A 24,895-nucleotide genomic window follows, 5' to 3' on the forward strand; every position below is an offset into this window, starting at 1 on the left:
TTTAAGTTTTCACTACTGAAGATGCTACTAGTCACTATTTACTATTATTCCAGAGTCAGGCCCCATAGGTAGGAACATACATAAGGAAATAACTTATTTTGAAGATCAAGTGGAATAAATAGATCCCACAATCCCTCCCTTGGGATTAAAATTACATAAAAATATTCCCAGGAATTGTCAGTGAGATATAAAAAATACAGACACGATCTGTTTCTAAATTCCTGCATTTATGTTTCTTTTCAAGAAACAAACCAAAAGATCCTTGAAGATTACCTTGTCTAAGGATGACCAGGAGATCCTTTTATCAATTTAATTTTATTAAAGTAGGGTTGATTTACAATGTTATGCCAATTTCTGCTGTACAACAAAGTGACCCAGTCACTCATACATACATACATACATATATATATATATATTCCTTTTCTTACACTATCTTCCATCATGGCCTATCCCAAGAGATTGGATATAGTTCCCTGTGCTATACAGCAGGACCTCATTGCTTATCCATTCTAAATGTAATAGTTTGCATCTACTAAACTTAAACTTCCAATCCATCCCACTCTCTCCCTCCTCCCCCTTAGCAACCACAAGTCTGTTCAGCAGGATATGAAAGAGAGAAAAATGGAATTGCTCTGACAGACAGCTGAGGACGGTCAATCTACTCCCTGCCCTAGCCAGTCTTTTTATAAAGGTGAAAGACAGCTGGAAGGAACAGAAACTAAAACCCACCAACGCAGTCCCCTAGTCCAGAGCTCCTCTCCTGTGACCTGCTGAAAGTAATTTTTCCACTTGCTCAGTCCTCAAAAACTCCCCAGACACAAACCCACAGCCTCTAGGATGCTGTGTGTCCACATACAATTAGAAATAACCAACGCTGGTTCATTTGCATACAATATAACTTGCATCATGAACAACACACCTTGGGCCTTGTGATCACATCCACATTTTCAATAATTCGCCTGAATGAAGGTGGCATTTTATTGAGAATTCTGTGCTGCAGAAATTCTTGAGCTTTATGAAACATCAAACCACCTCCCACCACCAGGATGGAGCTGTACATCTTCTTTTTGGTATCATCAGATGCTGAAAAGACAGTGAAACCCCTTCCACACTTTTTCTCCGCATAAACAACCACCCCAGGCCAAGGCACCACCATTTCTCATCTCTTGCTTGGATAACTGCAAGAGCCTTCTCAAAGCTCTCTCTCCAACCCATTCTCAACGATGCTGCAATGCAGCCAGAGGAACTTCGCAAAACACGAATGTGAATGTGTTGCTGTCCCCACCCCCCGCCACTTTACTACTACCAAGATTAGGACCAGTATCTCTAAGATTGCCTAAAGAGTGCAGTGTGCTGTGTACCCACCACTCCCACAGCCTTATCCTTGCTCCATGCTCCCCAGCCACACTGGCCTTGACACATGTTTCTTCCTCTACCTGGAATGCCACCCACCTGTGACAACACCCCATTCCCCCTTAGATCTTGCTCAAGTGGTTCTTCCTCAAGAAAGCCTTCCCTGCCTCCCACCCTCTACACCGGCTCCTGAGTGAATATCCCTTATTAAATCCCTCAATCAGAAGCTCTCACAGTCAGTATCCTTAAGTTTAATTGTGTAGCATCTGCCACCGTTGCAGTATCACATCTGTGTGGTAATCTGCCTTGGCTTGGTCTCCTCCATGAGGATCTATGCTCCCCAAGGCCAGGAACCAATTCCTAACACCTGACAATGCAGACACACAGTAGCTGCCTGATAATTTTTGAAAGAACATGCTGCAGGGCAACACTATATCCTAGCCCAAACCCTTTAACTGCTCTCTCCCAGATCCTCAGATGTGCTTACAACAACAGTCTATGCTATGGAGGATGGCTTTATCCAGGCCCAGGGCTTTCCCTTCAAACAGTGAGATGGCAGTCTTCCTGGACATGAGTGCAGTGAGAGCCTCCTCAGAGTCATTGCCAGCCATCAAGCAGTCTCCCTGGGAGGATCCCAAATCCACCTCCTGGGAATGCAGTCTTTCTGGAAGATCAGAGGACTGGCCACGAAGATCCCCTTCAAATCCAATGGGTTTGGATGCAGACTTTCGGTCAGCAGTAGCTTTTGCAGACTTTAATTCAATCAAAAGAACAAGCAAATAGATGGTAAGACTATGACAGAACACTGTTGATGTTCTCCAGCTATAGAACCCCCCACCCCCCGCCCTACTGCTCTACATTCTATAAAGGCTTATCAAAGGCCTGTCACTGTGCCTCAGAGAGGAAACATTTCATAGTATACAATCAAGCACTTGGTCCCCACCCTTGGATGACCTGGGCGTGAAGGGTGGTGGGCAGAAGATGAGGATGTGCTTATAATTCCAAAGCAATCCCAGAAAGGCAGAGCAGACTGCAGAATTCTACCACTACTGGTTGGAAACATGAGTGCAGATGAACTTTTCCCCCTTCAAACTCAGTTTAAGTGGAGTATTTCACAGTGAAATTCCTGGACCAGTGGCTGTTATGGATCCTCATTTTTAGACTTATCTAAGCACTTCATGCTCAGCTGTGGGACAGGAACAATGTGTAGAAAAGGTTTACTGCCCTCTTCTTCTATTATGTGCTGCTGTTTCACTAGCAGATACAAGCTTTAAATTGTGTTCCTGCATCAGACACACTGGAATTAGCTCTGGACAAAGGAATTCGGCTCTTTGCCTATGCCACTCACCTTTCCCATGATAACTAAAAAGTAGGTGAGATTTTACTGAAAGTACTTTTGGATATTCAAAAGCAGATAATGTACATAAATAGGAAAGTATCTTCACTAAATTAACTTTTAAATGTGTGGATTGGTATTCTGAAAATTGGCTTGATGCTTACTGAATAAGAAATCCGTCATCTGGATTTCAAATGTTGATTTCATTTCATTTACAGTCCTTAAAACAGGATCAACTTTAGTACGATGTCAGACTGCAGCCACCACAATGATCCTTTAATTATGGGCAAATCTCTGCAGGGACAAAACTGCCCCTTCTCACACAATTACCACAGACCTGTTCTTGCTTGCTTTGTGTGGCCAGCAGGTAGTGCTCATCATGAGGATCCTCAGGGTCACCCTGGGACCTGTGCTGCAAAGTTGTCATTTTCTGTCCAACGATTCCAAAAGTTGCTGGGTAAAACAAAGCCATTGGAGCCTGTGCATGGAAGAAGAATGACCACCATGGATACTGCCTCCTGAAAAAATCTGATGCATTAAATTTTGTTCTTCAAAAAACATGACTGGCACATCAGATCCTGTAAGTTAAACTGAGTAAGCATTCTCTTTTGGAAGTATCATAATAAGTCAGAAAATTCACTTATTATCAAACTGAATGGGTGATATGACACCATAGAGAAAAGTTCAAAGTAAATGTAAAGTAAGTGCCCAGTAATCTACTTTATAATTTCCTAATCAAATAGTGGCTAATGAAAAAGATGGCCCTCAAATCTATTCTAATCTGTACTCTATTAAGTGTTGGGTTAAATGTTAGGTTAGCGGCTAATTTATAACCAGCTGACATTCTGACCTCATGAGGTTTCCAGCAAGCACATATCCTCTCAATGTGATTGAGCCTGACCAGCTTTCTTTCTGCCCATGGAAATATACACCCATATGTTACCTGGAGTTTTTCATCTCCTAATCGAAACTGGTAAAGAAGGGCAGGGGAATCTGGATGTCGAATCTGAAACTCATGGTCCTGAAGCCCAGAGATGTCCTGATTCCAGGAAAAGATGCTGTCAGTGAATCAGTAAAAGTGCATGTAAACTCTTCAAATGACAATTAAGTCTCTCTGCTATCTAAATCTCACCTATAAAAGGGCTGCCCTACAACTTTCTACCACTTTCACTAAAACTTCATAAATCAAGAGTTCAACTGTACCATGTACACTTCTGAAATTTCCATTTATATTTTTGTTCTTTATTATCACCATATACCAATATATACAAATAATGGCCCAAACCAATAAGCAAATCCCCTAATAACTGGAAAAGTCTACCCTGTCTTATGTTCCTCAAAAAACTTTTTTATTCAAAATCATATTACTTGATTAAGGTTAAAAAAAATGTCTAAAACACACAGCATATCAGAGTTACCGTTGTGGCACAGTGGTTAACGAATCCGACTAGGAACCATGAGGTTGCGGGTTCGTTCCCTGCCCTTGCTCAGTGGGTTAACGATCCGGCGTTGCCGTGAGCTGTGGTGTAGGTTGCAGACGCGGCTCGGATCCCGTGTTGCTGTGGCTCTGGAGTAGGCTGGTGGCTACAGCTCCGATTCGACCCCTAGCCTGGGAATCTCCATATGCTGTGGGAGCGGCCCAAAGAAATAGCAAAAAGACAAAAAAAAAAAAAAAAAAAAAAAAAAACACATAGCATAAAAAGATAGCAATTCTAATAGAGCAATTATTAAATGTTGACTTTTATAATGCTTTGAAAGTACTTCAAATGATGACTTATTAATTATCTGCACCTGTGTATTTACCTGATGCTATTCATTTACACTTAAAGGTTTATCTTCATCCTTTATTAGAATGATCATAGATTCTAAGGAGAGAGAAATTACCTAAACTCTCTCTAAAAAAACTGTTTTCCAGGGCCTGAGATACATCCTCACAGCTCTGAAGTACGAAAAACTCTCTCCTTAAAAGCTTCAGCCTCAAGGCTTCATCAACTTGGGTTGAAGGAGTAGCATTATACTGTTAAAATTCTAATCACCTTTAAATATCTTAAATTTTCCTGAAAACAAAAATAATCAGCAATTTTGATTTTGCTCCCACCTGATCTAAATGACAAAACGTTTCTTTAAGGTGTTGCAGAAGAAGGCAGTCCATTTTATTTGTTAACTGGCATTCTCTGTAAGGGAACCCAGCTCGCTGCATCAGCCAGTAAAAACATCTTGACACATCAGATCCACCATATGCCAGACATAGTCTAGAGTTAAGAGAAAAGGGTAGGTGGGCAGATTTGTCAGTTAAGAAAATACAGACGGTGTTTCAAAAACTCAATCAGGAGAATTCTCTTGCAGTGCAGTGGGGTAACGGCATTGCCAACACAGCAGCTTGGTTCACTGCCGTGGCACAGGTTCCATCCTTGGTCCGGGAACTTCCACATGCCTTGGGTGCAGCCAAAAATGAAACAAACAAACATCTCAATTAGGCACAGTGAAACATCGCAAACTTCAAGAAATGTTGTAAGAATAAGAGAATGAAAGGAAAGGATGGATAGATGTGAGGGAGAAAGGAAACTAGCAAAAACCAGTGGTGAGCACCTAGAAGCAGTCATGCTATTTGCAAAAAATGCACAAGAAACAGAATACATGTGAATTCCAGCTCATTAAGTCAATATGTGCAGCATATGACAGATGTTTTCCTGTTTATGCTCACCAGCGATGGCATCATAAGACAACTTACAGGAGAAAATCTTAAGAGAAATATTATCCACTAACTAAACATTTCTGCGATTTGGAAAGATCACTGTTGTGCTTGTTTTACCAGTAGAAGACTTGGGTCCAGTATTTTCCCTATACTATGAGAACCAACAGCATTAGACAGTACAAATTGATGAGCCAAAACAATTCGTTCAGGGAGTTCCCGTCGTGGTGCAGTGGATTAACGAATCCAACTAGGAACCATGAGATTGCAGGTTTGATCCCTGCCCTTGCTCAGTGGGTTAACGATCCAGTGTTGCCATGAGCTGTGGTGTAGGTCGCAGACGTGGCTCGGATCCCGCGTTGCTGTGGCTCTGGCATAGGCTGGCAGCTACAGCTCTGATTAGACCCCTAGCCTGGGAACCTCCCATATGCCATGGGAGCGGCCCAAGAAATAGCAAAAAGACAAAAAAAAAAACAACAAAAAAACAACTCGTTCTAGGTTTTAGAATGCACTGTAACCTGGAGTGGGAGGCAACAGATTAACCTTTCTCATGGACTGCTTGGGCCCTCTTTCAAATTTGTATCTATGCCTTAAGAGTCAAACTACCTACGTGAAGGAGAAGAAGAAGAAGTAAAACAACCTGAAGAAGCCATCCTGGGAGCACAAACTGCTGCAAAGAACTGGTCTGTGCACCCCCTGAATGTGCTTACCCATGCTAGGCTCGTCTCAGGAAAAACAAGCAGCAAACCTGCTCCTGACAGTTATTTTACTAACTCTTCTGTCAGCGATGATATAATGAAGGGACTTGACCACCACCAAGTTACTCATCAATAAGAAAAGCAAATACTCAGAATGCTAACTAGCTAGAGAATTCAGACCCGAAAACCTATTTTCTGCTACACGACTTGCCTAAATAAAGCTTTGCTGTTAGTGTGACTGCTAGCTCTCTGCCAGACCAGAGAGACAGACACAGAGCTAACATACACACTTCCTCTGGACTTTGAGGAGCTGCTGATTTGACTCATATTAGAGAGTCCCAACAGGAAGAGTAAAATCAGTTGTTCATAGCCCTGTTAGAATGTGTACTTCCACAATGTAACTGGTTTCCCACGAAAAATGTAGAATATATAATTCCTTATTAAAAAAAACCTTCTAATTTACAGTGCTTTTAGTTGAAAAGGCTGTGTGGGGAGGAACAGGGACTACCACCTCGCGAGTTTCTCACCTAGTGTTCCGATGAGAGACCCCATCCTCCACACAGCACACGCTCGTCTTCTGGTCTCCAACATCGACAATACAAGTGCTGCTTAAACCACTTCCAAAGGTGGCACACACAGACTCCTGATGGACCACAATCCCTAGCAAGCAAACAGCAGAGGGGCAATCAGTTGGGGAGTAGCAAGGGTCCTAAGACAAATATTCTATTAATGTCTAGGCACCTCTAGGCAAGACCTAAGCACCACTGACCCTCCCACAGTAAGCATCTCCATAAGGCAGTAAATTAGATTAACTCTGTCATGAAAAACAAAACAATCTCATTTCAAGCAGATTTCACTGGCCTATAAGACATACCTGAAAAACCCATCTTCATTAGGATCATATTCACTAATTCTTTCACATGCTGTTTATTATAGATATCAGGAATTAACAAGATACACCTATAATACTAAAAAGAAGAACAAAGGGGAAAAAAAAAGATAAAAGGGTTAACACTCATGTCAAGTCAAAATAAAATTCACCACACTTGTCTTCAGAGAGAATTCTCTCTAAAAGAGTAGCAGCAAGGATTAGAGGCCCAGAATAAAAGCCAAAGTTCTTTGCTGTCTTTCTGGTTTTATGAAAAAAGAGAAAAGAGTAAAGTTTTGCGGGCTTTTTCTCTCTGAATTATTTAAAACTTGTAAAATGAAAAAAATGAGAGACAACTGATGTCCAAAAAAGGTCCAGGAAGAAGGCACGAGCATGAGCAAGCATGCTGACTGCAGAGCAGTGGAGAGAAACATTGAGAAACAAACAGAAGGGGAATTCAGTGAAGAAGAAAAGATATACTCAACACATTAAGGTCGAGAGGGCTTTTAGGTCACTGTATTATAAACAACTGAGCACAGTGTACTTTTACTGACAAAGAATCTTAAAGAAGCCTAACAACTGGGAATTCTGGTTTACCTTTAAATCTTTCAGTGGGATTTCCAAGTATTTTTGTATTGCATGAGACCATATTACTTCAATATCAGCCAGAACAGCTGTAAGAGAGCCCCCAGGTCCCTGGTGAATATTTAACTGGCCTCTTCTGATGGGCCAGTGAATATTGTAACAGTCCAATGGATTAACATATAAGGCCTGGAAAAGATGGGGAGATGAATACATTGTTAAAAACTCTTCTCTTGGGGGTTTTCCAGATTCACATTAAAAAATCGAAGGCTAGAAGTTATCATGAACATGTGTTGACTGTTCTAATACTAAGAGTAGAGTATCTAACATCTCAGGACACAGGGTAAATAGCTGGTCCTATGAGCAGGATTACAGAATGCAAGGAAAAAACTAGAATGGAGTGGCAAAGGAAATTAATTTTAGGAACAGGATCTAGGTTTACTTCTTCTATTTCATTATAAAGAAGTTTCCTACCTCTTCTCCTACCAAAAATTCAGGGTGATGAGATGTGTTTGTCCACTTATTTCCAGAGCAGTGATCTAAAATCGCAGGTCGCATCTGCTTGTTGTAGGAACGTGCCTGAAACAAAAGACCATCAGAAAATTCTCTGAATTCATGCAAGAAAAAAAAGGGGGCTGTCCTCTTTTCTCCTTGTTCACAGACCAGATATAGTGGTAAATTTTAATCATAAATTCAAGATATGTGGCAAAATACTCACTGACCACAACTGGATTCTCCTGCTATTTTCCACAATCTTGATTTTTCCTGTGTTATTAACACTTAGGCTTTGATTTACAATCAGTCCAAAATTAATACTGCTCTGCTTAAAGTTGAACACAGATTTATTATATATCAAATAGACTCATGTCCATTCTAAGCAGTATTGTTTTATCCTATTAAAATGACAAATGTGGGAGTTCCCAATGTGGTACAGCAGAAACGAACCTGACTAGTATCCATGAGAATGCGAGTTAGATCCCTGGCCTTGCTTAGTGGGTCAGGATCTGGTGTTGCCGTGAGCTATGGTGTAGGTTGCTGATGCAGCTCGGATCCTGTGTTACTGTGGCTGTGAAATAGTCTGGCAGCTGTAGCTGTGATTCAACCCCTAGCGTGGAAACTTCCATATGCTGCAGGTGTGGCCTTGAAAAAAAAAAATTAAAAGAACAAAAAAAAAAAAGAAATGACAAATGTACCAAGAATACAGCTTTCCATCAAGACCCTGGAATTATATTAAGACTCCCAGGCTAAATAAATTTTCATCAATTTGACATAAGAAACACAAATTATTTAGCTTGCCTACACATTTGTAACACCAATTCAGGTATTCTGCAGGTGGTTAAGAATGGTTTTAATACCTTTTTTAAGGAAATGCCATATTTAATTTGCATAATGAAATAGGGAAAGCATGTGAATGGATTACAACATAACAGCAGTGGTAAAAGAATAAATCTGAAGAAAGAGTTGAGACTGAACCTGCTCAGGAGACACAGGAATTCGTCTTGTACCATTTGACATCTTTTTAGACCATATTGCTTGATCCACCATTTTAAGGCCATTTTGTCTTTGTTCGTTACTTTCAGGTTTCTAGGGGAAAAGAATAAAATATGAACAGTATAAAGGATGTAGTGAAAAAAGAAACAAATGGCAAAACACTAATTTCATTCAGCAATAGCAAATGCTCCCTTATCAACAAGCAGCATGCCTTTCATCTCTGTCACATGCATTAATCTTAAGAATTCAAGTGGAATTCCTGTTGTGGTGCAGCGGAAATGAATCTGATTAGGAACCATGAGGTTGCGGGTTTGATCCCTGGTCTCACTCAGTGGGTCGGGATCTGGTATTGCCATGAGCTGTGGTGTAGGTAGTAGACGAGGCTTGGATCCCATATTGCTGTGGCTGTGGTATTCCCCTAGTCTGGGAACCTCCATATGCCATGAACGTGGCCCCCCAAAAAGCAAAAAACAAACAAAAAACCACAAAAACACAAAAAAACAAAACAATTCAAAGTAACTTATTTATAAATAAAAAAATGATAACAAAGCCGTCACCATAAACCAACTATTTGCAAAAATCTATAACCTCAAGTGACTTTTTGACTGATAGGAGCACAGCTACTTTATTTTTTCAAGTACTGCACTGACTCTTCCATATATATCTATATAATTCTCATTTTTAGTTTTATAAAAATGTTTTATTGCTTCATGTGTTATTTCACCTAATTAACCAGTATTCAAGCTACTGTGATACTGCAAAGAATATTCTATAAATATTTTCGTAAACTGTTGTTTCCTTTCCATTTTTATTCCAGAGATTTATTCCCTAAAGCAGAAGAATAAGATCCAAAACTAAAAATGAATTTTAGATTCTTAGACTGTCAAATCATATTTAAGCTTGGAAATGAACTTAAGGACAGTCTACTAGTTACGCTGAGAAATGGAAACCTATGACTTACTATCAGAATTATAGAAATTGGAAGTTCCTACAACTACCCTTGATTTAAAACTTAAAAGTACAGTACGAGAAAATGATTGAGATGGCAGAGTTTCAGGACATGAAGCTCATCTCCTCCCCAAAATACGTAAAAAATATATCTACGTGTGGAATGATCTGCACAGAAAGTTTACTGAATGCTGGCAGAAGACCTCAGGGCTCCAGTAAAGCAAGAAAATCTCCACATAGCTAGGCAGGACAAAAGGAAAAAAAAAAAAAAAAAATAGAAAGTGAGAAAGGAAGTGGGATGGGACCTATGATCCTAGAAGGGAGCTAGGAAAGAAGAATAGTTCCTGTACCCTGCTAAGTCTCTCCACCAGCAGGGAGATCAGCCAGAACAGAGAAGGAACTTCAAAGTCTCAGAGGAGAACACAGCAATTGGTTTGTAACAGTTAACTGAAACAGTCCAGCACAATCAGGGCTACTGCCCTGCACTCCTCAGCCCCCTGAGGATACCATCCACCAGGGCAGGCAGGGGCTGGGAACTGAAACTTGAGCTTTGGAGATCAGACTCAGGCAGAGAACTGGGGTTGGCAGGAAAACACTGGGGTTGGCAGTGCAGAAACAGCCTGAAGGGACCAGAGTCTAAAGCAACAACATTTGAGGGTGTAAGGTGAAAAACCCAGACTGGCTTAGGGGCCAGATGTCATTGTTTGGGTGTGTAGAGGGAAGGGGAGGGATCCACCACTACAGCCTTGTGCTTTGTGCACACTCTCAGACAGCAGGACACCATCTATACCACCTCCAGGAGTGATAGCCAAAACAGCTGCTGCCTGGCTCTGGGAGAGGTTGTGGGAACAACTGCCACTGACACCAGCTACAGGGAGTACTCGCATGAGCCACCTGGCAATGACAGAAGTCACAGGAGCAAATGCCTCAGTTGCCAACTACCAGGAGCCACTGTGCAAGCTGCCTGACTCTGGGAAGAGTAGCAGGAGCAGCCGCTGGTGCCTGGCAACAGGAGAGGTCACACAAGCCACCTAACTCTGGAAGGGGTCACACAAGCAGCTGCTGGCCACCACACACACACTTTTCCAACACTGCTCTGGGAGCAATCCCATGAACTGCTGCCACCTCCATCAGAGACACCACCTCTAGAAGCCACCCACCTCCAGGAGAGGCAGCAAGGCACCAACACTCCCATCATGTGTTCTGGATGCACCTGAGCCACCACCACCACCAAGAACTTCGGTACCGGGCAAAGCTGCCACATGTACACACCTGCTGTCAAGGGAACCACAACCATAGAAAGTTAGATAATACAAGAAGACACAGAAATATGTTTCAGACAAAAGGACAAGATAAAAATACACGAAGACAAATAAATGAAGGGAATGATATAGTAACAAGGATCCAAGATCTCAGAGAAAGAATGGAGGCACAAATCAAGAAGTTACAAGAGGAGTTCCCATCATGGCTCAGTTGTTAACGAATCCAACTAGGAACCATGAAGTTATGGGTTTGATCCCTGGCTTCGCTCAGTGGGTTAAGGTTCTGACATTGCCATGAGCTGTGGTGTAGGTTGTAGATGTGGCTCAGATCTGGCGTTGCTGTGGCTCTGGCATAGGCTGGTGGCTACAGCTCTGATTCAACCCCTAGCCTGGGAACCTCCACATGCCGTGGGTGTGGCCCTAGAAAAGACATAAAGACAATAAATAATAAATAAATAAATAAATAAATAGAAGTTACAAGAAATGTTTAATAAAGAGCTACATGATTTACAGAACAAGTAAGCAAAAACAACTAACACAGTATCTGAAGTGAAAAAATACACTAGAAGGAAGCAAGAGTAGGACAGCTGAGGCAGAAGAATGAATAAGTGAGGTGGAACACAAAGTGGTGGAAATCACTGCCATGGAAAAGAATAAAGAAAAAGGAATGAAAAGACCATCTAAGAGACCTCTGGGACAACATTAAAGGTACCAAAATTCTTCACATCATAGGAGTCTCAGAAGAAGAGAGAAAGGGCCTGAGAAAATATTTGAAGAGATTATAGCCAAAAACTTCCCTAATGTGGGAAAGGAAATATTCAAGTTGAGGAAGGGCAGAGAATCCCAAGGAAGACCATGGCTAGACACATACTAATAAAACTGACAAAAAGGAAGTACATTTCCATTCCAAAAAAGAAACAAAGGAAAAATATTAAAGGAATGTGTAACAAATAACATTCAAGGGAACCCCCATAAGGTTATCAGCTGATTTTTCAGCAGAAACTCTACAAAGCAGAAAGGGGTGGCAAGATGCATTTAAGGTGATCACGGGAAGAACCTATGACCAAGAATACTCTACGTAACAAGGCTCTCATTCAGATACAATGAACAAATCAAAAAACTACAGACAAGCAAAAGCTAAAAGAACTTAGCACCACCAAAATAGCTTCAAAACAAATGCTAAAGGAGCTTCTCTAGGTTGAATAAAAAAAGGCCACAACTAGAAACAAGAAAACTATGAATGGGAAAGATAACCAGTAAAGGCAAACATACAGTAAAGGTAGCAAATCATCCACACACCAATGTATCAAAATCAATAGCTGTGAGGAGTGTTCAAATGCAGGATATTGAAAATGCATTTGAAATTAAAGAGGCCAGCAACTTAAAACAATTCTGTATATATTTATAATGCTATATCAAAAATTCGTGGGAACCACAAACCAAAAAAATTACAATAGACACACAACATTAAAAAAAAAAAATCCAGGAGTTCCCGTCGTGGCACAGTGGTTAACGAATCCGACTAGGAACCATGAGGTTGCAAGTTCGGTCCCTGCCCTTGCTCGGTGGGTTAACAATCTGGTGTTGCCATGAGCTGTGGTATATGTTGCAGATGCGGCTTGGATCCCGCGTTGCTGTGACTCTGGCGTAGGCCAGTGGCTACAGCTCCGATTCGACCCCTAGCCTGGGAACCTCCATATGCTGCGGGAGCGGCCCAAAGAAATAGCAACAAGACAAAAAAAAAAAAAAAAAAAAAAAAAAAATCCAAATACAACACTAAAGACAGTCATCAAATCAGAAAAGAGCAAAAAAGCAAAAAAGAGGAAGGGAAGAAAAAAGTCCAACATTAATAAATACAAAACAATTAAGCAAATGGCAATAAGTATGCATCAATAATTACCTTGAGTATAAATAAATGCTCCAACCAAAAGACAGACTGGCTGAATAGATACAAAAACAAGACCTGTATATAAGCTGTCTACAAGAGATCCACTTCAGGTCTAAGGACTCATAGAGACTACAAGTGAGGGGATGGAATAAAATATTCCATACAAATGGAAATTAAAAGAAAGTTGGGGTAGCAATACTCATATCACACAAAACAGACTTTAAAGAATATTAATAAGTTTTCCTGTGGCACAGCAGGTTAAGGATCCAGCATTATCAGTGCAGTGGTTTGGGTAGCTGCTGTGGCATGGGTTCAATCCCTGGCCCTGGAACTTCCACCTGCCATGGACACAGCCAAAAAATAAATATATAAAATAAAAAATGATACAAGAGACAAAAAAAGATACTAACTGATAAGAGATCAATCCAAGAAGATATAATAATTATAAATATATATGCACCCAACATAGGGTGCATAATACAGCAACTGCTAATAGCCATAAAAGGCTAATAGCCATAAAAGGAGAAATTAACAGTAACATGATAACAGTAGGGGACTTTAACACTTTACCTTCAGCAATGGACAGATCTTCCAGTCAGAAAATATATAAAGAAACCTAAGCCTTAAAGGATACATTAAATCAGATCAACTTAATATTTACAGAACATTTCATCTGAAAGTAGCAGAATACACAATCTTCCCAAGTGCATATGGAACACTGTCCAGGACAGATCACATCTTGGGCCACAAATCAAGCCTCGGTAAATTTAAGAAAACTGAAATCATATCAAGCATTTTTTCCAATCACAGTGCTATGAGACCAGAAATCAGCCACATGAAAAAAACTGCAAAAAACATTATGTGGAGGCTAAAGGATATGCTACTAAACAACCAATGGATTACTGAAGAAATCAAAGATGAAATCAAAATATTCCTAGACAAGTTTCCTGGTGGCTCAGTAGGTTGAGGATCTGGCATTGTCACTTCTGTGGTATGGGTTTGATCCCTGGCCTGGGAACTTCCACATGCCACGGGTGCAGCCAAAACAAAACAAAACAAAACTAAGAGACAAATGACAACAAAACAGTGATAATCCAAAACCTATGGGACACCACAAAAGCAGTTCTAAGAGGAAAGTTTACAGCAATATAATTTCACTTCAGGAAACAAGAAAAATCCCCAATAAACAACCTAAACTTAAACCTAAAGCAACTAGAGAAAGAAGGACAAAACTCGAAGTCAGTAGAAGGAAAGAAATCATAGAGATCAGAGCAGAAATAAATGAGATAGAGAGGAAGAAAATAACAGAAAAGAACATTAAAACTAAAAACTGGTTCTTTGAAAAGATGATCAAAACCGACAAACTCTTAGCCAGACTCATGAAGACAAAATAGGGAGAGGGTTCAAATCAATAAAATTAGAAACAAAAAAATAAATAAATTACAACACACCACAGAAACATAAAGGATCATAAAAGATTACTTACTACAACCAACTATATGCCAATAAGATGGACAACCTAGAAGAAATGGACAAACTCTTACAAAGGACAACCTTCCAAGACTAAACCAGGAAGAAACAAAATATGAAGAGAAAAATCACAAGTACTGTATTTGAAATTGGGATTAAAAACTTCCAAAAAACAAAGGTCCAGGACCAGACAGCTTCACAGGTGAATTCTATTAAACATTTAGAGAAGAGTTAACATCCATTCTTCTGAAAGTCTTCCCAAAAATGGCAGAGGAAGGAACTTTCCAAGCTCATCCTATGAGATCACCATCACTCTCATACCAAAATGACACAATGACACCACAAGAGAAAATTACAGGCCAATATCACTGATGAAAATAGATGCGAAATCCTCAACAAAATACTAGCAAACTGAGTAAAAGAACACTTTATTTTTTATTTTTTGGCTTTTAGAGCCATGCCCATAGCATATGAAAGTTCTACAGCTGCCAGCCTATACAGCAGGATCTGAGCTTCACCACAGCTCACAGCCTTGCCGGATCCTTTAACCCACTGAGCAAGGCCAGGGATCAAATTCGCATTCTCATGGGGACTAGTTGGGTTCATTACCACTGAGCCATAACAGGAACTCCATAAAAGGATTACATTAAAAGGATAGTACACCATGATCAAGCGGGATTTATCTCAGGGATTCAAGGACTTTTCAGTATCTGCAAATCAATCAGTGTTATATGCCACATCAACAAACTGAAGAAGAAAAACCACATGGTCGTCTCAAGAGATCCAGAAAAAGCTTTTGCCAAATTCAACACCAATTTATAATAAAAATTCTTCAGAAAGCGGGCAGAGAGGGAACCCACCTCAACATAATAAAGGCCATGTATGACAAACCCACAGCTAAATCATTTTCAAAGTTGAAAAGTGAAAGTAATTCCACTAAGATCAGAAATAAGACACAGATGTCCACTCTAACCACTTTTTTTCAACATAGATTTAGAAGTCCTAGCCATGACAATCAGAGAAGAAAAAGAAATATAAGGAATCCAAGTTGGAAAAGAAGTAAAACTGTCACTGTTCGTAAAAGACATGGTACTATACATAAAAAATCCTAAAGTTGATACCAGAAAACTGTTAGAGCTCACATCAATGAATTCAGTAAAGTTTCAGTATACAAAGTTAATACACAGAAATCTCTTGCATTCTTATATACTAACAATGAAAGATCAGAAAAAGAAATTAAGCAAACAATCTCATCTACCATCATATGAAAGGGAATAAAATACCTAGGAATAAACCTACTTAAATAGGCAAAAGACCTGTACTCTGAAAGTACAGACTATGCAGATGAAGGAAATTGAAGAAGACACAAACAAATGGAAAGTAAAACCATGTTCTTGGATTAGAAGAATCAATATCGCCAAAATGATGATACTATCTGAGGCAATCTACCAATTCAGGGCAATCCCTATTAAATTACCAATGGCATTTATTACACAACTAGAACAATTTAAAAAATTATATGGAAACACAAAAGACCCTGAATAGCCAAAGCAATCTTGAGAGAGGAGAACAGAGCTGGAGGAATCACATTCTCTGACTTCAGACTACACTACAAAGCTACAGTCATCAAAATAGTATGGTACTGGCACAAAAACAGAAATATACATCACTGCAGCAATGGTGCTATAGTGGTTAGCATAGCTGCCTTCCAGAAATATAGATCAGTGGAACAGGATAGAAAGCCCAGTAATATATCTATGCATTTATGGTCAACTAATCTATGGCAAAGGAGGCAAGAATAAACAATGGAGAAAAAACAACCTCTTCAATAAGTGGTTCTGGGAAAACTGGACAGCTACATGTAAAATGATATAAGGAGTTTCCATTGTGGCTCAGTGGAAACAAATCTGACTAAGATCCATCAAGACACAGGTTTGATCCACAGCCTTGCTCAGTGGGTCAAGGAGCCAGCATTGCCATGAGCCGTGGTATAGGTTGCAGATGTGGCTCAGATCTGGCATTGCTGTGAGTCTTGTGTAGGCCGGAAGCTACAGCTCGATTCAACCCCTAACCTGGGAACCTCCAAATGCCATGAGTACGTCCCTAAAAAGACAAAAAAAAAAAAAAAAAAAAAAAAAAAAGAAAGAAAGAATTGAAGAACTCTACCACCATACACAAAAATAAACTCAAAATGGATTAAGGGCCTACATGTAAGACCAGATACTATGAAACCCTTCCAGAAAAACATAGGCAGAACACTCTTTGACATAAATCCCAGCAACATCTTTTTTTTTTTTTTTTTTTTTGTCTTTTCTAGGGCTGCACCCATGGCATATGGAGGTTCCCAGGCTAGGGGTCTAATTGGAGTTGTAGCCGCAGGCCTACACCAGAGCCACAGCAATGTGGGGTCCGAGCCACATCTGCGACCTACACCACAGCTCACGGCAACACAGGATCCTTAACCCACTGAGCAAGGCCAGGGATCGAATCCACAACCTCATGGTTCCTAGTCAGATTCATTAACCACTGAGCCACGATGGGAGTTCCAGCAATATCTTTTTTGATCCATCTCCTAGTGTAATGAAAACATAAACAAAAATAAACAAATGGGACCTAATTAAAATTAAAAGCTTTTGCCCAGCAAAGGAAACCACTAAAAAAACCAAAATGACAACCCACAGAATAGGAGAAAAATCTCTGCAAATGAAGTGACTGATAAGGAATTAATCTCCAAAATGTACAAATGGCTCATGCAGCTCAATATCAAAAAACAAACAAGCCAATTGAAAAATGGGGAGAAGATCTAAATGGACATTTATCCAAAGAAAACAGACAGATGGCCAAAGAGCACATGAAAAGAAGCTCAACCCCCTAATTAAGAGAGAAATGCAAATCAAGACTATAATCAAATATTACCTCTAACCACTAAGAATGGCCACCAGCAAAAAGTCTACAAACAATAAATGCTGGAGGAGTGGAGAAAAGGGAACCCTCCTAGAGAGTTGGTGGGAAGGTAAGCTGGTGTAACCACTATGGAGAACAGTATGGAGGTTCCTGTGAAAACTCTACAGAACTACCATATGATCTAGCAATCCCACTCTGGGGCATATATCCAGAGAAAGTCATAGTTTGAAAAGATACATGCACCCCAATGTTCACAACAACACTATTTACAACAGCCAAGATATGGAAGCAACCTAAATGTCCATCAACAGAGGATCAGTAAAGAAGTTGTGGTACATATACACAATGGAATATTTTTTAGCCATAAAAAAGAATGAAGGAGTTCCCGTTGTGGCACAGTGGTTAACGAATCTGACTAGGAACCATGAGGTAGCGGGTTCGGTCCCTGCCCTTGCTCAGTGGGATCCTGTGTTGCCGTGAGCTGTGGTGTAGGTTGCAGACTTGGCTCGGATACTGCGTTGCTGTGGCTCTGGCGTAGGCCGGTGGCTATGGCTCCGATTTGACCCCTAGCCTGGGAATCTCCATATGCAGCAGGGGCGGCCCAAGAAATAGCAAAAAGACAAAAAAAAATTAAAAAAATAAAAAAGAATGAAATAATGCCACTTGCAGGAATGTGGATGGACCTAGAAATTAACATACTAAGTGAAATTAGTCAGACAGACAAGTATCATATGATATCATTAATATGTGGAAACTAATAAAAATGATACAAAAGAACTTATAAAACTGACACAGACTCAAATATTTTGAAACCAAACTTAAAAAGGGGGAAACGTGGGGGACAGAGATACATTAGGATATTGGGATTAACATATACACACTACTATACATAAAGTAGATACTGTATAGCACAAGGAAATTACTCAACGCCATGTAATAACCTATATGGGAAAAGAATCTGAAAAGGAATGGATATATGTATAACTGATTTACTTTGCTGTATACACCTGAAACTAACACAACTTTGTAAGGCAACTATACTCTAAATTTTTAAAAAATTAGAAATAAAAAATGAAACCATCTAAAGAAATTGGGAAAAAATTGAATTACAATGCAGTACACACATTTAACATCTAACATAAAAACTTCTCCTCTATCACTTAGACAATAGAATGTCTACTGCATCCTAGGTAATGCTTACTTTAAGAAAATACTTCTTTTTGCCTTTAAATCATGATTCGATCTAAGATTGTGACAAGTGCTTACTGTTGCAATTCAATTTGCTTACAGACTGAAAATAGAAGCTCAATTTAAACTCTAAGTATGGGAGTTTACATTGTGGCTCAGTGGTTAGCAAATCAGACTAGGAACCATGAGGTTGCGGGTTCGATCCCTGGCCTTGCTCAGTGGGTTAAGGATCCGGGGTTGCTGTGAGCTGTGGTATAGGTCACAGATGCGGCTCAGATCCCGCACTGCTGTGGCATAGGCCAGCAGTTACAGCACTGATTCGACTCCTAGCCTGGGAACCTCTATATGCCATGGGAGTGGCCCAAGAAATGGCAAAAAGGCAAAAAAATTAAAAATAAAAATAAAAAAAATGTAAACTCTAAGTATCTGGAAGATAAAATACGGCATGTGACTAATAGACACCTGAATGCATCAATTTAAGTGAGTTATGATTTTGTATTTTCAACTAACAATCACCTTCATCAATACCCAATTCACCTTGATGGGTTAAAAAACTGGGCTTACTTTTGTTAAAATTATTTCTGTACACTCTACAATTGCTAGCTCAGATAAAAAATGGTATTTATAACCCTGAATGATGTTGGTATTTTAAAATACACTAAAGCTATGAAGACATTGTTCAAGATTACAGTGCACAATGAGTATCTAAGCCCTCCCAAGGAGACAACCCTTGGCTTTCTCTCCAGGTCCTCCCTTTCTGACTTACTTACATTTAGTCCTTCCCTTAGGAGCCAGTTGTCCTTATATAGAGGCTGCCCTTGTTGTTTATGTCTTCGTGCAATGACGTGAGGAATGCTGGCAGGAAGCGTGTCTGTGGCTCGACCAATCCTCAGAGTTGTTGAACCTGGATGTATGACAACGATGAAGTTGCTCTGGATTTGCTGCAAATATAAACATAGAAGTGTGACTTTAGTAAATGACATGCAGATAACAAATTAAATAACAGAGAGCTAACTGTCAAGACTAAGAAGTTAGTTTCCAGTAGTGACTATCAGACTCAAAGTATCAAAATAACTTAGTCAAGGGAGTTCTCTGAAAGGCTTCCAATTACTGCTCTGCTTGAATGAAAACTCATTTTATATCTGTGTTCCCGAGATCTGACTCATGGTACATAGGTCAACAGATATTTGTTTAAATGAATGAAACCTAATTACCCAGGGCAAATTAACCTATGCTTTTTGGGTATTTCTGTGCCAAACACCATGGGTACAATGGTGACCAGTTCAAAGTCCCAACTGCCAGAGAACTTTTCATTTACTAGGAAAGACAGTTAAAGAAGGAATAAGAGTATGGGGAACACCATATTTCATGAAGTGCTGTGTTCCCTAAATCTGAATCACCTAAAGATCCTGTTTAAAAAAAAAAAAAAAACCTCTGAACCTTCACTATAAATTTTCTGATTCAGAATCTCCAGGCAATTTCCACAGTGTGGTGCGTATCACATCCACCTCACAGAATCTCCAGGGAGAGAGAGCGTAAGAACCTGCAATTTACAAAAGACCCTGAGATAATCAGTATGACTGATCGGATATGATAGCACTGTTTGAGAGGGTAAGGGAAGAAATTAAGAGAATTGCTGTTTTGTAATGCTGGAAAGTAAGGCTTTATACATGGACCACTTCTGAGGATATTCATAAACTGTGTTTTGGTCACTGTCTTTAAAAACACTTTACTTTTATCAGTTCTCTGCTTTTTACCTAATGTGGCAAGAGTTTGGGATTAAAAAGCCAGAGTTCATGATTCCATCCTCGTGGGTCAGAAAGCTTTGCTGCATGTCACCATCCTTTCTTGGAAGACAGTGAACAAAGACTGACACAAATCAGGACAGTGGCGTGATGGCTGCGGGCTTTTAGATCCATAATTCTCAAGGGGGCAGAATTTAACCTGAATCACTGGAGAACCTTTACTACACAGACCTGCTGAGAGACCCAGAGTTTCAGGAGGGGTCAGGAAAGAAGGGACTCTGACAATCCCTTTGACAACAGGATGCCTCTGTGGAGAACCATCTTCCCAGCATGACTCCTCAGTCAGCAACTACTCTGCCCTGCCCTTAAGCTACAGCTGTGTCTTCTTGGCTTGTATCCATGTAAAATATTTGCCTAACTTACAGACAAGATACAGTACAGAAACTTCAAGATCAAGACCCTGCCTATTCTCTAACCTTCTTCTAGAGCCAATTCCTTTTCAGTTTCTTTAATCTTTCTACTCCAGGTATCTCCTGATTTCTTAGCTCACCAGGCTGACATTCAGGCCTTCACAAAGGTAATTCCCTTTGCCAGTAATATTCTTTCTCTCTGTTAAATCTTAACCCTTCCTTCAGGTTTGAGGATAAACGTCACCAGACCAGGTTTGTTTGACATCCTACAATGTAATATTATGGCTTTCCTTTTTATGACACTTGGCATTCTTGTATTATTTACTGTCTGTTCTCCCAGCAGACAAAACCTTCATGTAAGAAGGGACTACTGGAGTTCTTTGGTGGCACAGTGAGTTAAGGATTTGGCACTGTCACTGCTGTGGCAAGGGTTCAATCCCTGGCCTGCAGGCACAGCCCAAAAAAAGGGTGGGAGGGGACGACTACTGTCTTATTCACTATTCTATGCATGACACACAGGAGCCTACAGCCTAGTAAGTATTTGTTGAACGGCGATGGCACCACTTCTACACGGTATGGTGCCATGCAATATAGTTCTCAGGATTTTGTGTGCTATGGCAGGCAACATTTATGTAGCAGACTGAGTTAAAGAGATGAGGCTGCTTGCTATTAGGGACACCTGTACCTCATTAATGGTACACAGGTTGCAGCATGCTGACTGGGAAGCTTCGGGGGAGTAAATGTAGTTTTCTAAAGTGTGGACAAACACTTGTTAATATATCTACTTTGATGTAACAGAAAATAAGGAGCTAGTACATCCCTCTCATCATTTCCTGAATATTACTGCTTTATGTAAGAGTGAATAAAAAAGTTTCTCAACAAGTAGTGGTATAGGTACCACAGATATGGAAAATCCAAAAGGTGTTATATAACTAATGGCAGTTCAGCAAATGTTGCTATACTGCCTAAGGGTCTAGGCTCTGGATTCACAGATCTGAAGTCAAATTCAGACTGTGCCACTTCCTTGCTCTGGATGAAGTTCCTACCTCAGGGAGTTATTGTGAGGATTAAATGAGTTAATCATGTAGCTCTTCCAAAATTCTCCACTACCTTCAGAAGAGGCCAGACTCTGGATTATATGACCCCAATGATACTGCCCCTGTTATGATCTCCAATCTGTCTTGCTCCCTTCTTCCTCAATTCCACACATCTTGAGCTCCACCATTTCAAAAGCTCTCTTGGCTCAAGTGTCTAGCACGCTGTTAGTTCAGGTGTCACCTCCATTGAAGAAACAGTTCCTGACCGTGAGGCCTGGAGGAGATACATGCTGTGTACCCAATACTTCGCCCTGCGGTCCTATGCACTTGCCCATCCTACAGCATACCCTAATACTGCCCTACTCTCTCCTCACAAAGCGGGAGAGTCCTAAACGGTGGTAAATGGCAAGGCCCTTACCCACCATCCAGTCTGCCCCCTCAGCTGACTGGGAAGGTGACAGCCCTGTCCTGGTTTTAGGGCCGGGGAGGCTGGCGGTCGCACAGCCGCTGGTGGACGTGGGCAGTGGGACGCAGTCAGTTACTGGGCCGTCTGCCCTGTAGCCCCCGAGCCTGCGAAGAAAGACCTCCCGCACCACCCACGAGGGTAGGGGCCCGGAACCTCGCGTCAGAAACGAGCCAGCTTCCTCCCCTTGTTCCGCTCCGCGGCCTTCCGCCCCCGCCCAGAAGCCGAGTCCCAGGCCCGCCCCCAGCGCCCCACCTCCTGTAGCGACTCCGGCACCAACGCGGGCACGATGGGTCGCTTCACGCCGCGCTGTTCCTTCTCCTTTTCCCCACCCTTCTCCTTTCCGTTCTCTGCGTCCCCTTTCTCCGCCTGGGTCATCTTGGCCGCGGACGCCTCCCTAGCTCGAGCCTCAGGGTCGCGCCCCGGACTGGCAAAAACAAGCTTCCACAAGAAGGAGCAACCTCCCAGCGACCCGCCCACAGCCAAGATGGCCTCCGGGAGTCGGCCCAAAGGCTTCTGGGAAAGCGGAAGGGCGGAGCTGTCCGGAGGAGGGCGGGGTGAGCTGGATTGGGTGGATAATGGATGCTGTGATTGGTCCTCGCTGTAGCTTGCCCGCCGCGGACTTGTTTTGTTTTGCGTGCTTGCTGTGGAGCAGCTACTAGCTGCTCCTTTCGTCCTCTTACGTGTGCCCTCTCAGACGCCATCCATAATACAAGTTCCCTCCGTACATCACTGGCTGTGCTCTGATACTAGGATTTTTTTGGAGTTAGGGCTCCTATGTACTCCTTAGATCACTTTATCCAGTTTCATAGCTTTAAAGAATGAAGATAGCTCTCAAATATGTATTTCCAGTTTGGATCGTTCCCAGAGATCCAGACTGGTAAACAACCGCTTATTTAGGATCTCCACTTAGATATCTACAAAGCATTGCATTAAATATAGCCAAAATGGAACTCTTTATCCCCACCTCCTGAAAAATGTTGACTTCCACATTCACCATCTCAGTGTTTCACTGTTTCTTCAGTTGTCTACATCTACATCAAGATCTATCAACAAATCCATTTCTCAAATGTCTTGAATGCCTCCATTCCTACTGCCACTACTTAATGCAAGTCTCACCTGGACCAGCACATCTTCTAAAGCCAATTCACTGCTTCCAGCCTTGTTCTGCGATCTTTCAGAGTTGCCCACCTGTCACCTTTTAAAATATCATGAAGACAATCAATACTAAGGGTACTCAGCACTTCGCTTGTTATTATCAATTAGTTAACTCGAACAGTAGTTAAACCTATGCTTTAAGCTCTCATGCTTTCCCTTCGGTGATGAAACGGAATCTAAACCAACCACAGCCTGTAAGGCCATGCTTAATCAAGCTCCCACTTCATATCTAACTTCATGCTCACACCTCTCTCCCCCTCTTTAGGCATTTCAAGCTACATGCTTTCTTTCAGCTTCTCAGACATGCCATCATTGGGCCATCAAACTTGCTGTCCCTCAACATATTCTATCTCAACTCAAATGTCACTTCAGAGAGGCCTCCCCCTTAAGCCTCCTGTCAACTTACTCCATTTGAAGCAGGAATTAAGTCTGCACTTATTTCGTCTGCTCTGTGTTTCCCACACTAGAAAGTAAGCCCCATGAGAAGAGGGACTTTATTTGCCAATTGTCTCTAGCACATGGTAGATGCCCAATAAGCATTTATTGATTAAATACTGCTGAGTAAAGAACCCCGGGGTAGGAATATAATCCCATTTTACAGATGAGTAAACTAGGATAGAATGACATAACTCACTCATTGAATAGCAAAGATGTGAACACAAGCTACTCCAGGGCCTATGTTCTGCACTACAGTCCCTGACATATAGAGTGAGACAGCTAAATGTCCAACGAAATCAGGACTCTAGGAAAAGCCCTAAGAAAGAATTCTTGCAGCAGCAGTCCAGAGAGGCAAAAGTCATGGGTCACGTCCACAGGGAAACTATCACCTAATGAGACCACCCTGATCTCCCCCACTGCAGTCTTAGGTGGAGGTCTGACAGAATGACTCTGCCATTTCACTAGCCATAAAATCTAGGAAGTTACAAAATTTGAGTGAGTCCTTGCATGTATCTGTATAATGCAAACATCACCTACCTACCTCAGTGTGTAGGTGATAACACATAAAAGACATAATGTTTAACACAAGCCTGAGTGATCCATAGACTGTCTTTATTATCTTTACCCTTAAATTTGTGTTATAATTGCCTCTTCCCTTATCTTTGAAGATCACTACAACATATTACTACATCCCCACTTCCTGGCAAACAGGGTTAAATTAATACTTATATATGGATAAAAAATGCTTTTACCTGAACACTTTGGTTTCAAATATTGCTAAACACAAAGTAGAATTATCTGTATTATTCATTTTCTCATAAATATTTCAGTGCATATTACATGTGGCGACTGTTCAAAGCACTAGGGTAAAAAAAGAGTCCCTAACCTCATGGAGCTTCCACTCTAGTGTAAGAATGAGAGTTACCAGCATTCAGATGGGGTTAAAGCCAAAAGGCAGTGTATT

The 24,895-nt window shown here is 41.0% G+C and overlaps 1 protein-coding gene across 14 annotated transcripts in view; it reads right to left on the bottom strand.

Moving 5' to 3' along the window:
* The window catches only part of ACTR8 (ARP8 actin related protein 8 homolog), a 36,901-nt gene extending 12,740 nt beyond the window's left edge, over window positions 1-24,161 (bottom strand). For 12 of the 14 annotated variants that reach the window (XR_002337581.1, XR_002337579.1, XR_002337578.1 and 9 more), the window contains exons 1-12: window positions 22,591-22,853; window positions 19,451-19,621; window positions 9,003-9,113; window positions 8,004-8,108; window positions 7,545-7,718; window positions 6,954-7,047; window positions 6,607-6,739; window positions 4,788-4,941; window positions 3,633-3,728; window positions 3,027-3,167; window positions 1,841-2,105; window positions 920-1,083 (exon numbers count right to left, since the gene is read on the bottom strand). Coding sequence is in view for 2 of the 14 variants with exons in the window: in XM_001929049.6 (XP_001929084.3) it covers window positions 920-1,083; window positions 1,841-2,105; window positions 3,027-3,167; window positions 3,633-3,728; window positions 4,788-4,941; window positions 6,607-6,739; window positions 6,954-7,047; window positions 7,545-7,718; window positions 8,004-8,108; window positions 9,003-9,113; window positions 19,451-19,621; window positions 22,591-22,713 (1,731 nt within the window). In the remaining 12 variants the exon portion in view is untranslated. Of the gene's footprint in view, window positions 1-919; window positions 1,084-1,840; window positions 2,106-3,026; window positions 3,168-3,632; window positions 3,729-4,787; window positions 4,942-6,606; window positions 6,740-6,953; window positions 7,048-7,544; window positions 7,719-8,003; window positions 8,109-9,002; window positions 9,114-19,450; window positions 19,622-22,590; window positions 22,854-23,454 lie in introns of those variants that run through there. The other 2 variants (XM_013981789.2, XM_001929049.6) reach the window with 2 other exon arrangements.

The sequence above is a fragment of the Sus scrofa genome, chromosome 13 (genome assembly GCF_000003025.6).
Source record: "Sus scrofa isolate TJ Tabasco breed Duroc chromosome 13, Sscrofa11.1, whole genome shotgun sequence".
Lineage (NCBI taxonomy): Eukaryota > Metazoa > Chordata > Mammalia > Artiodactyla > Suidae > Sus > Sus scrofa.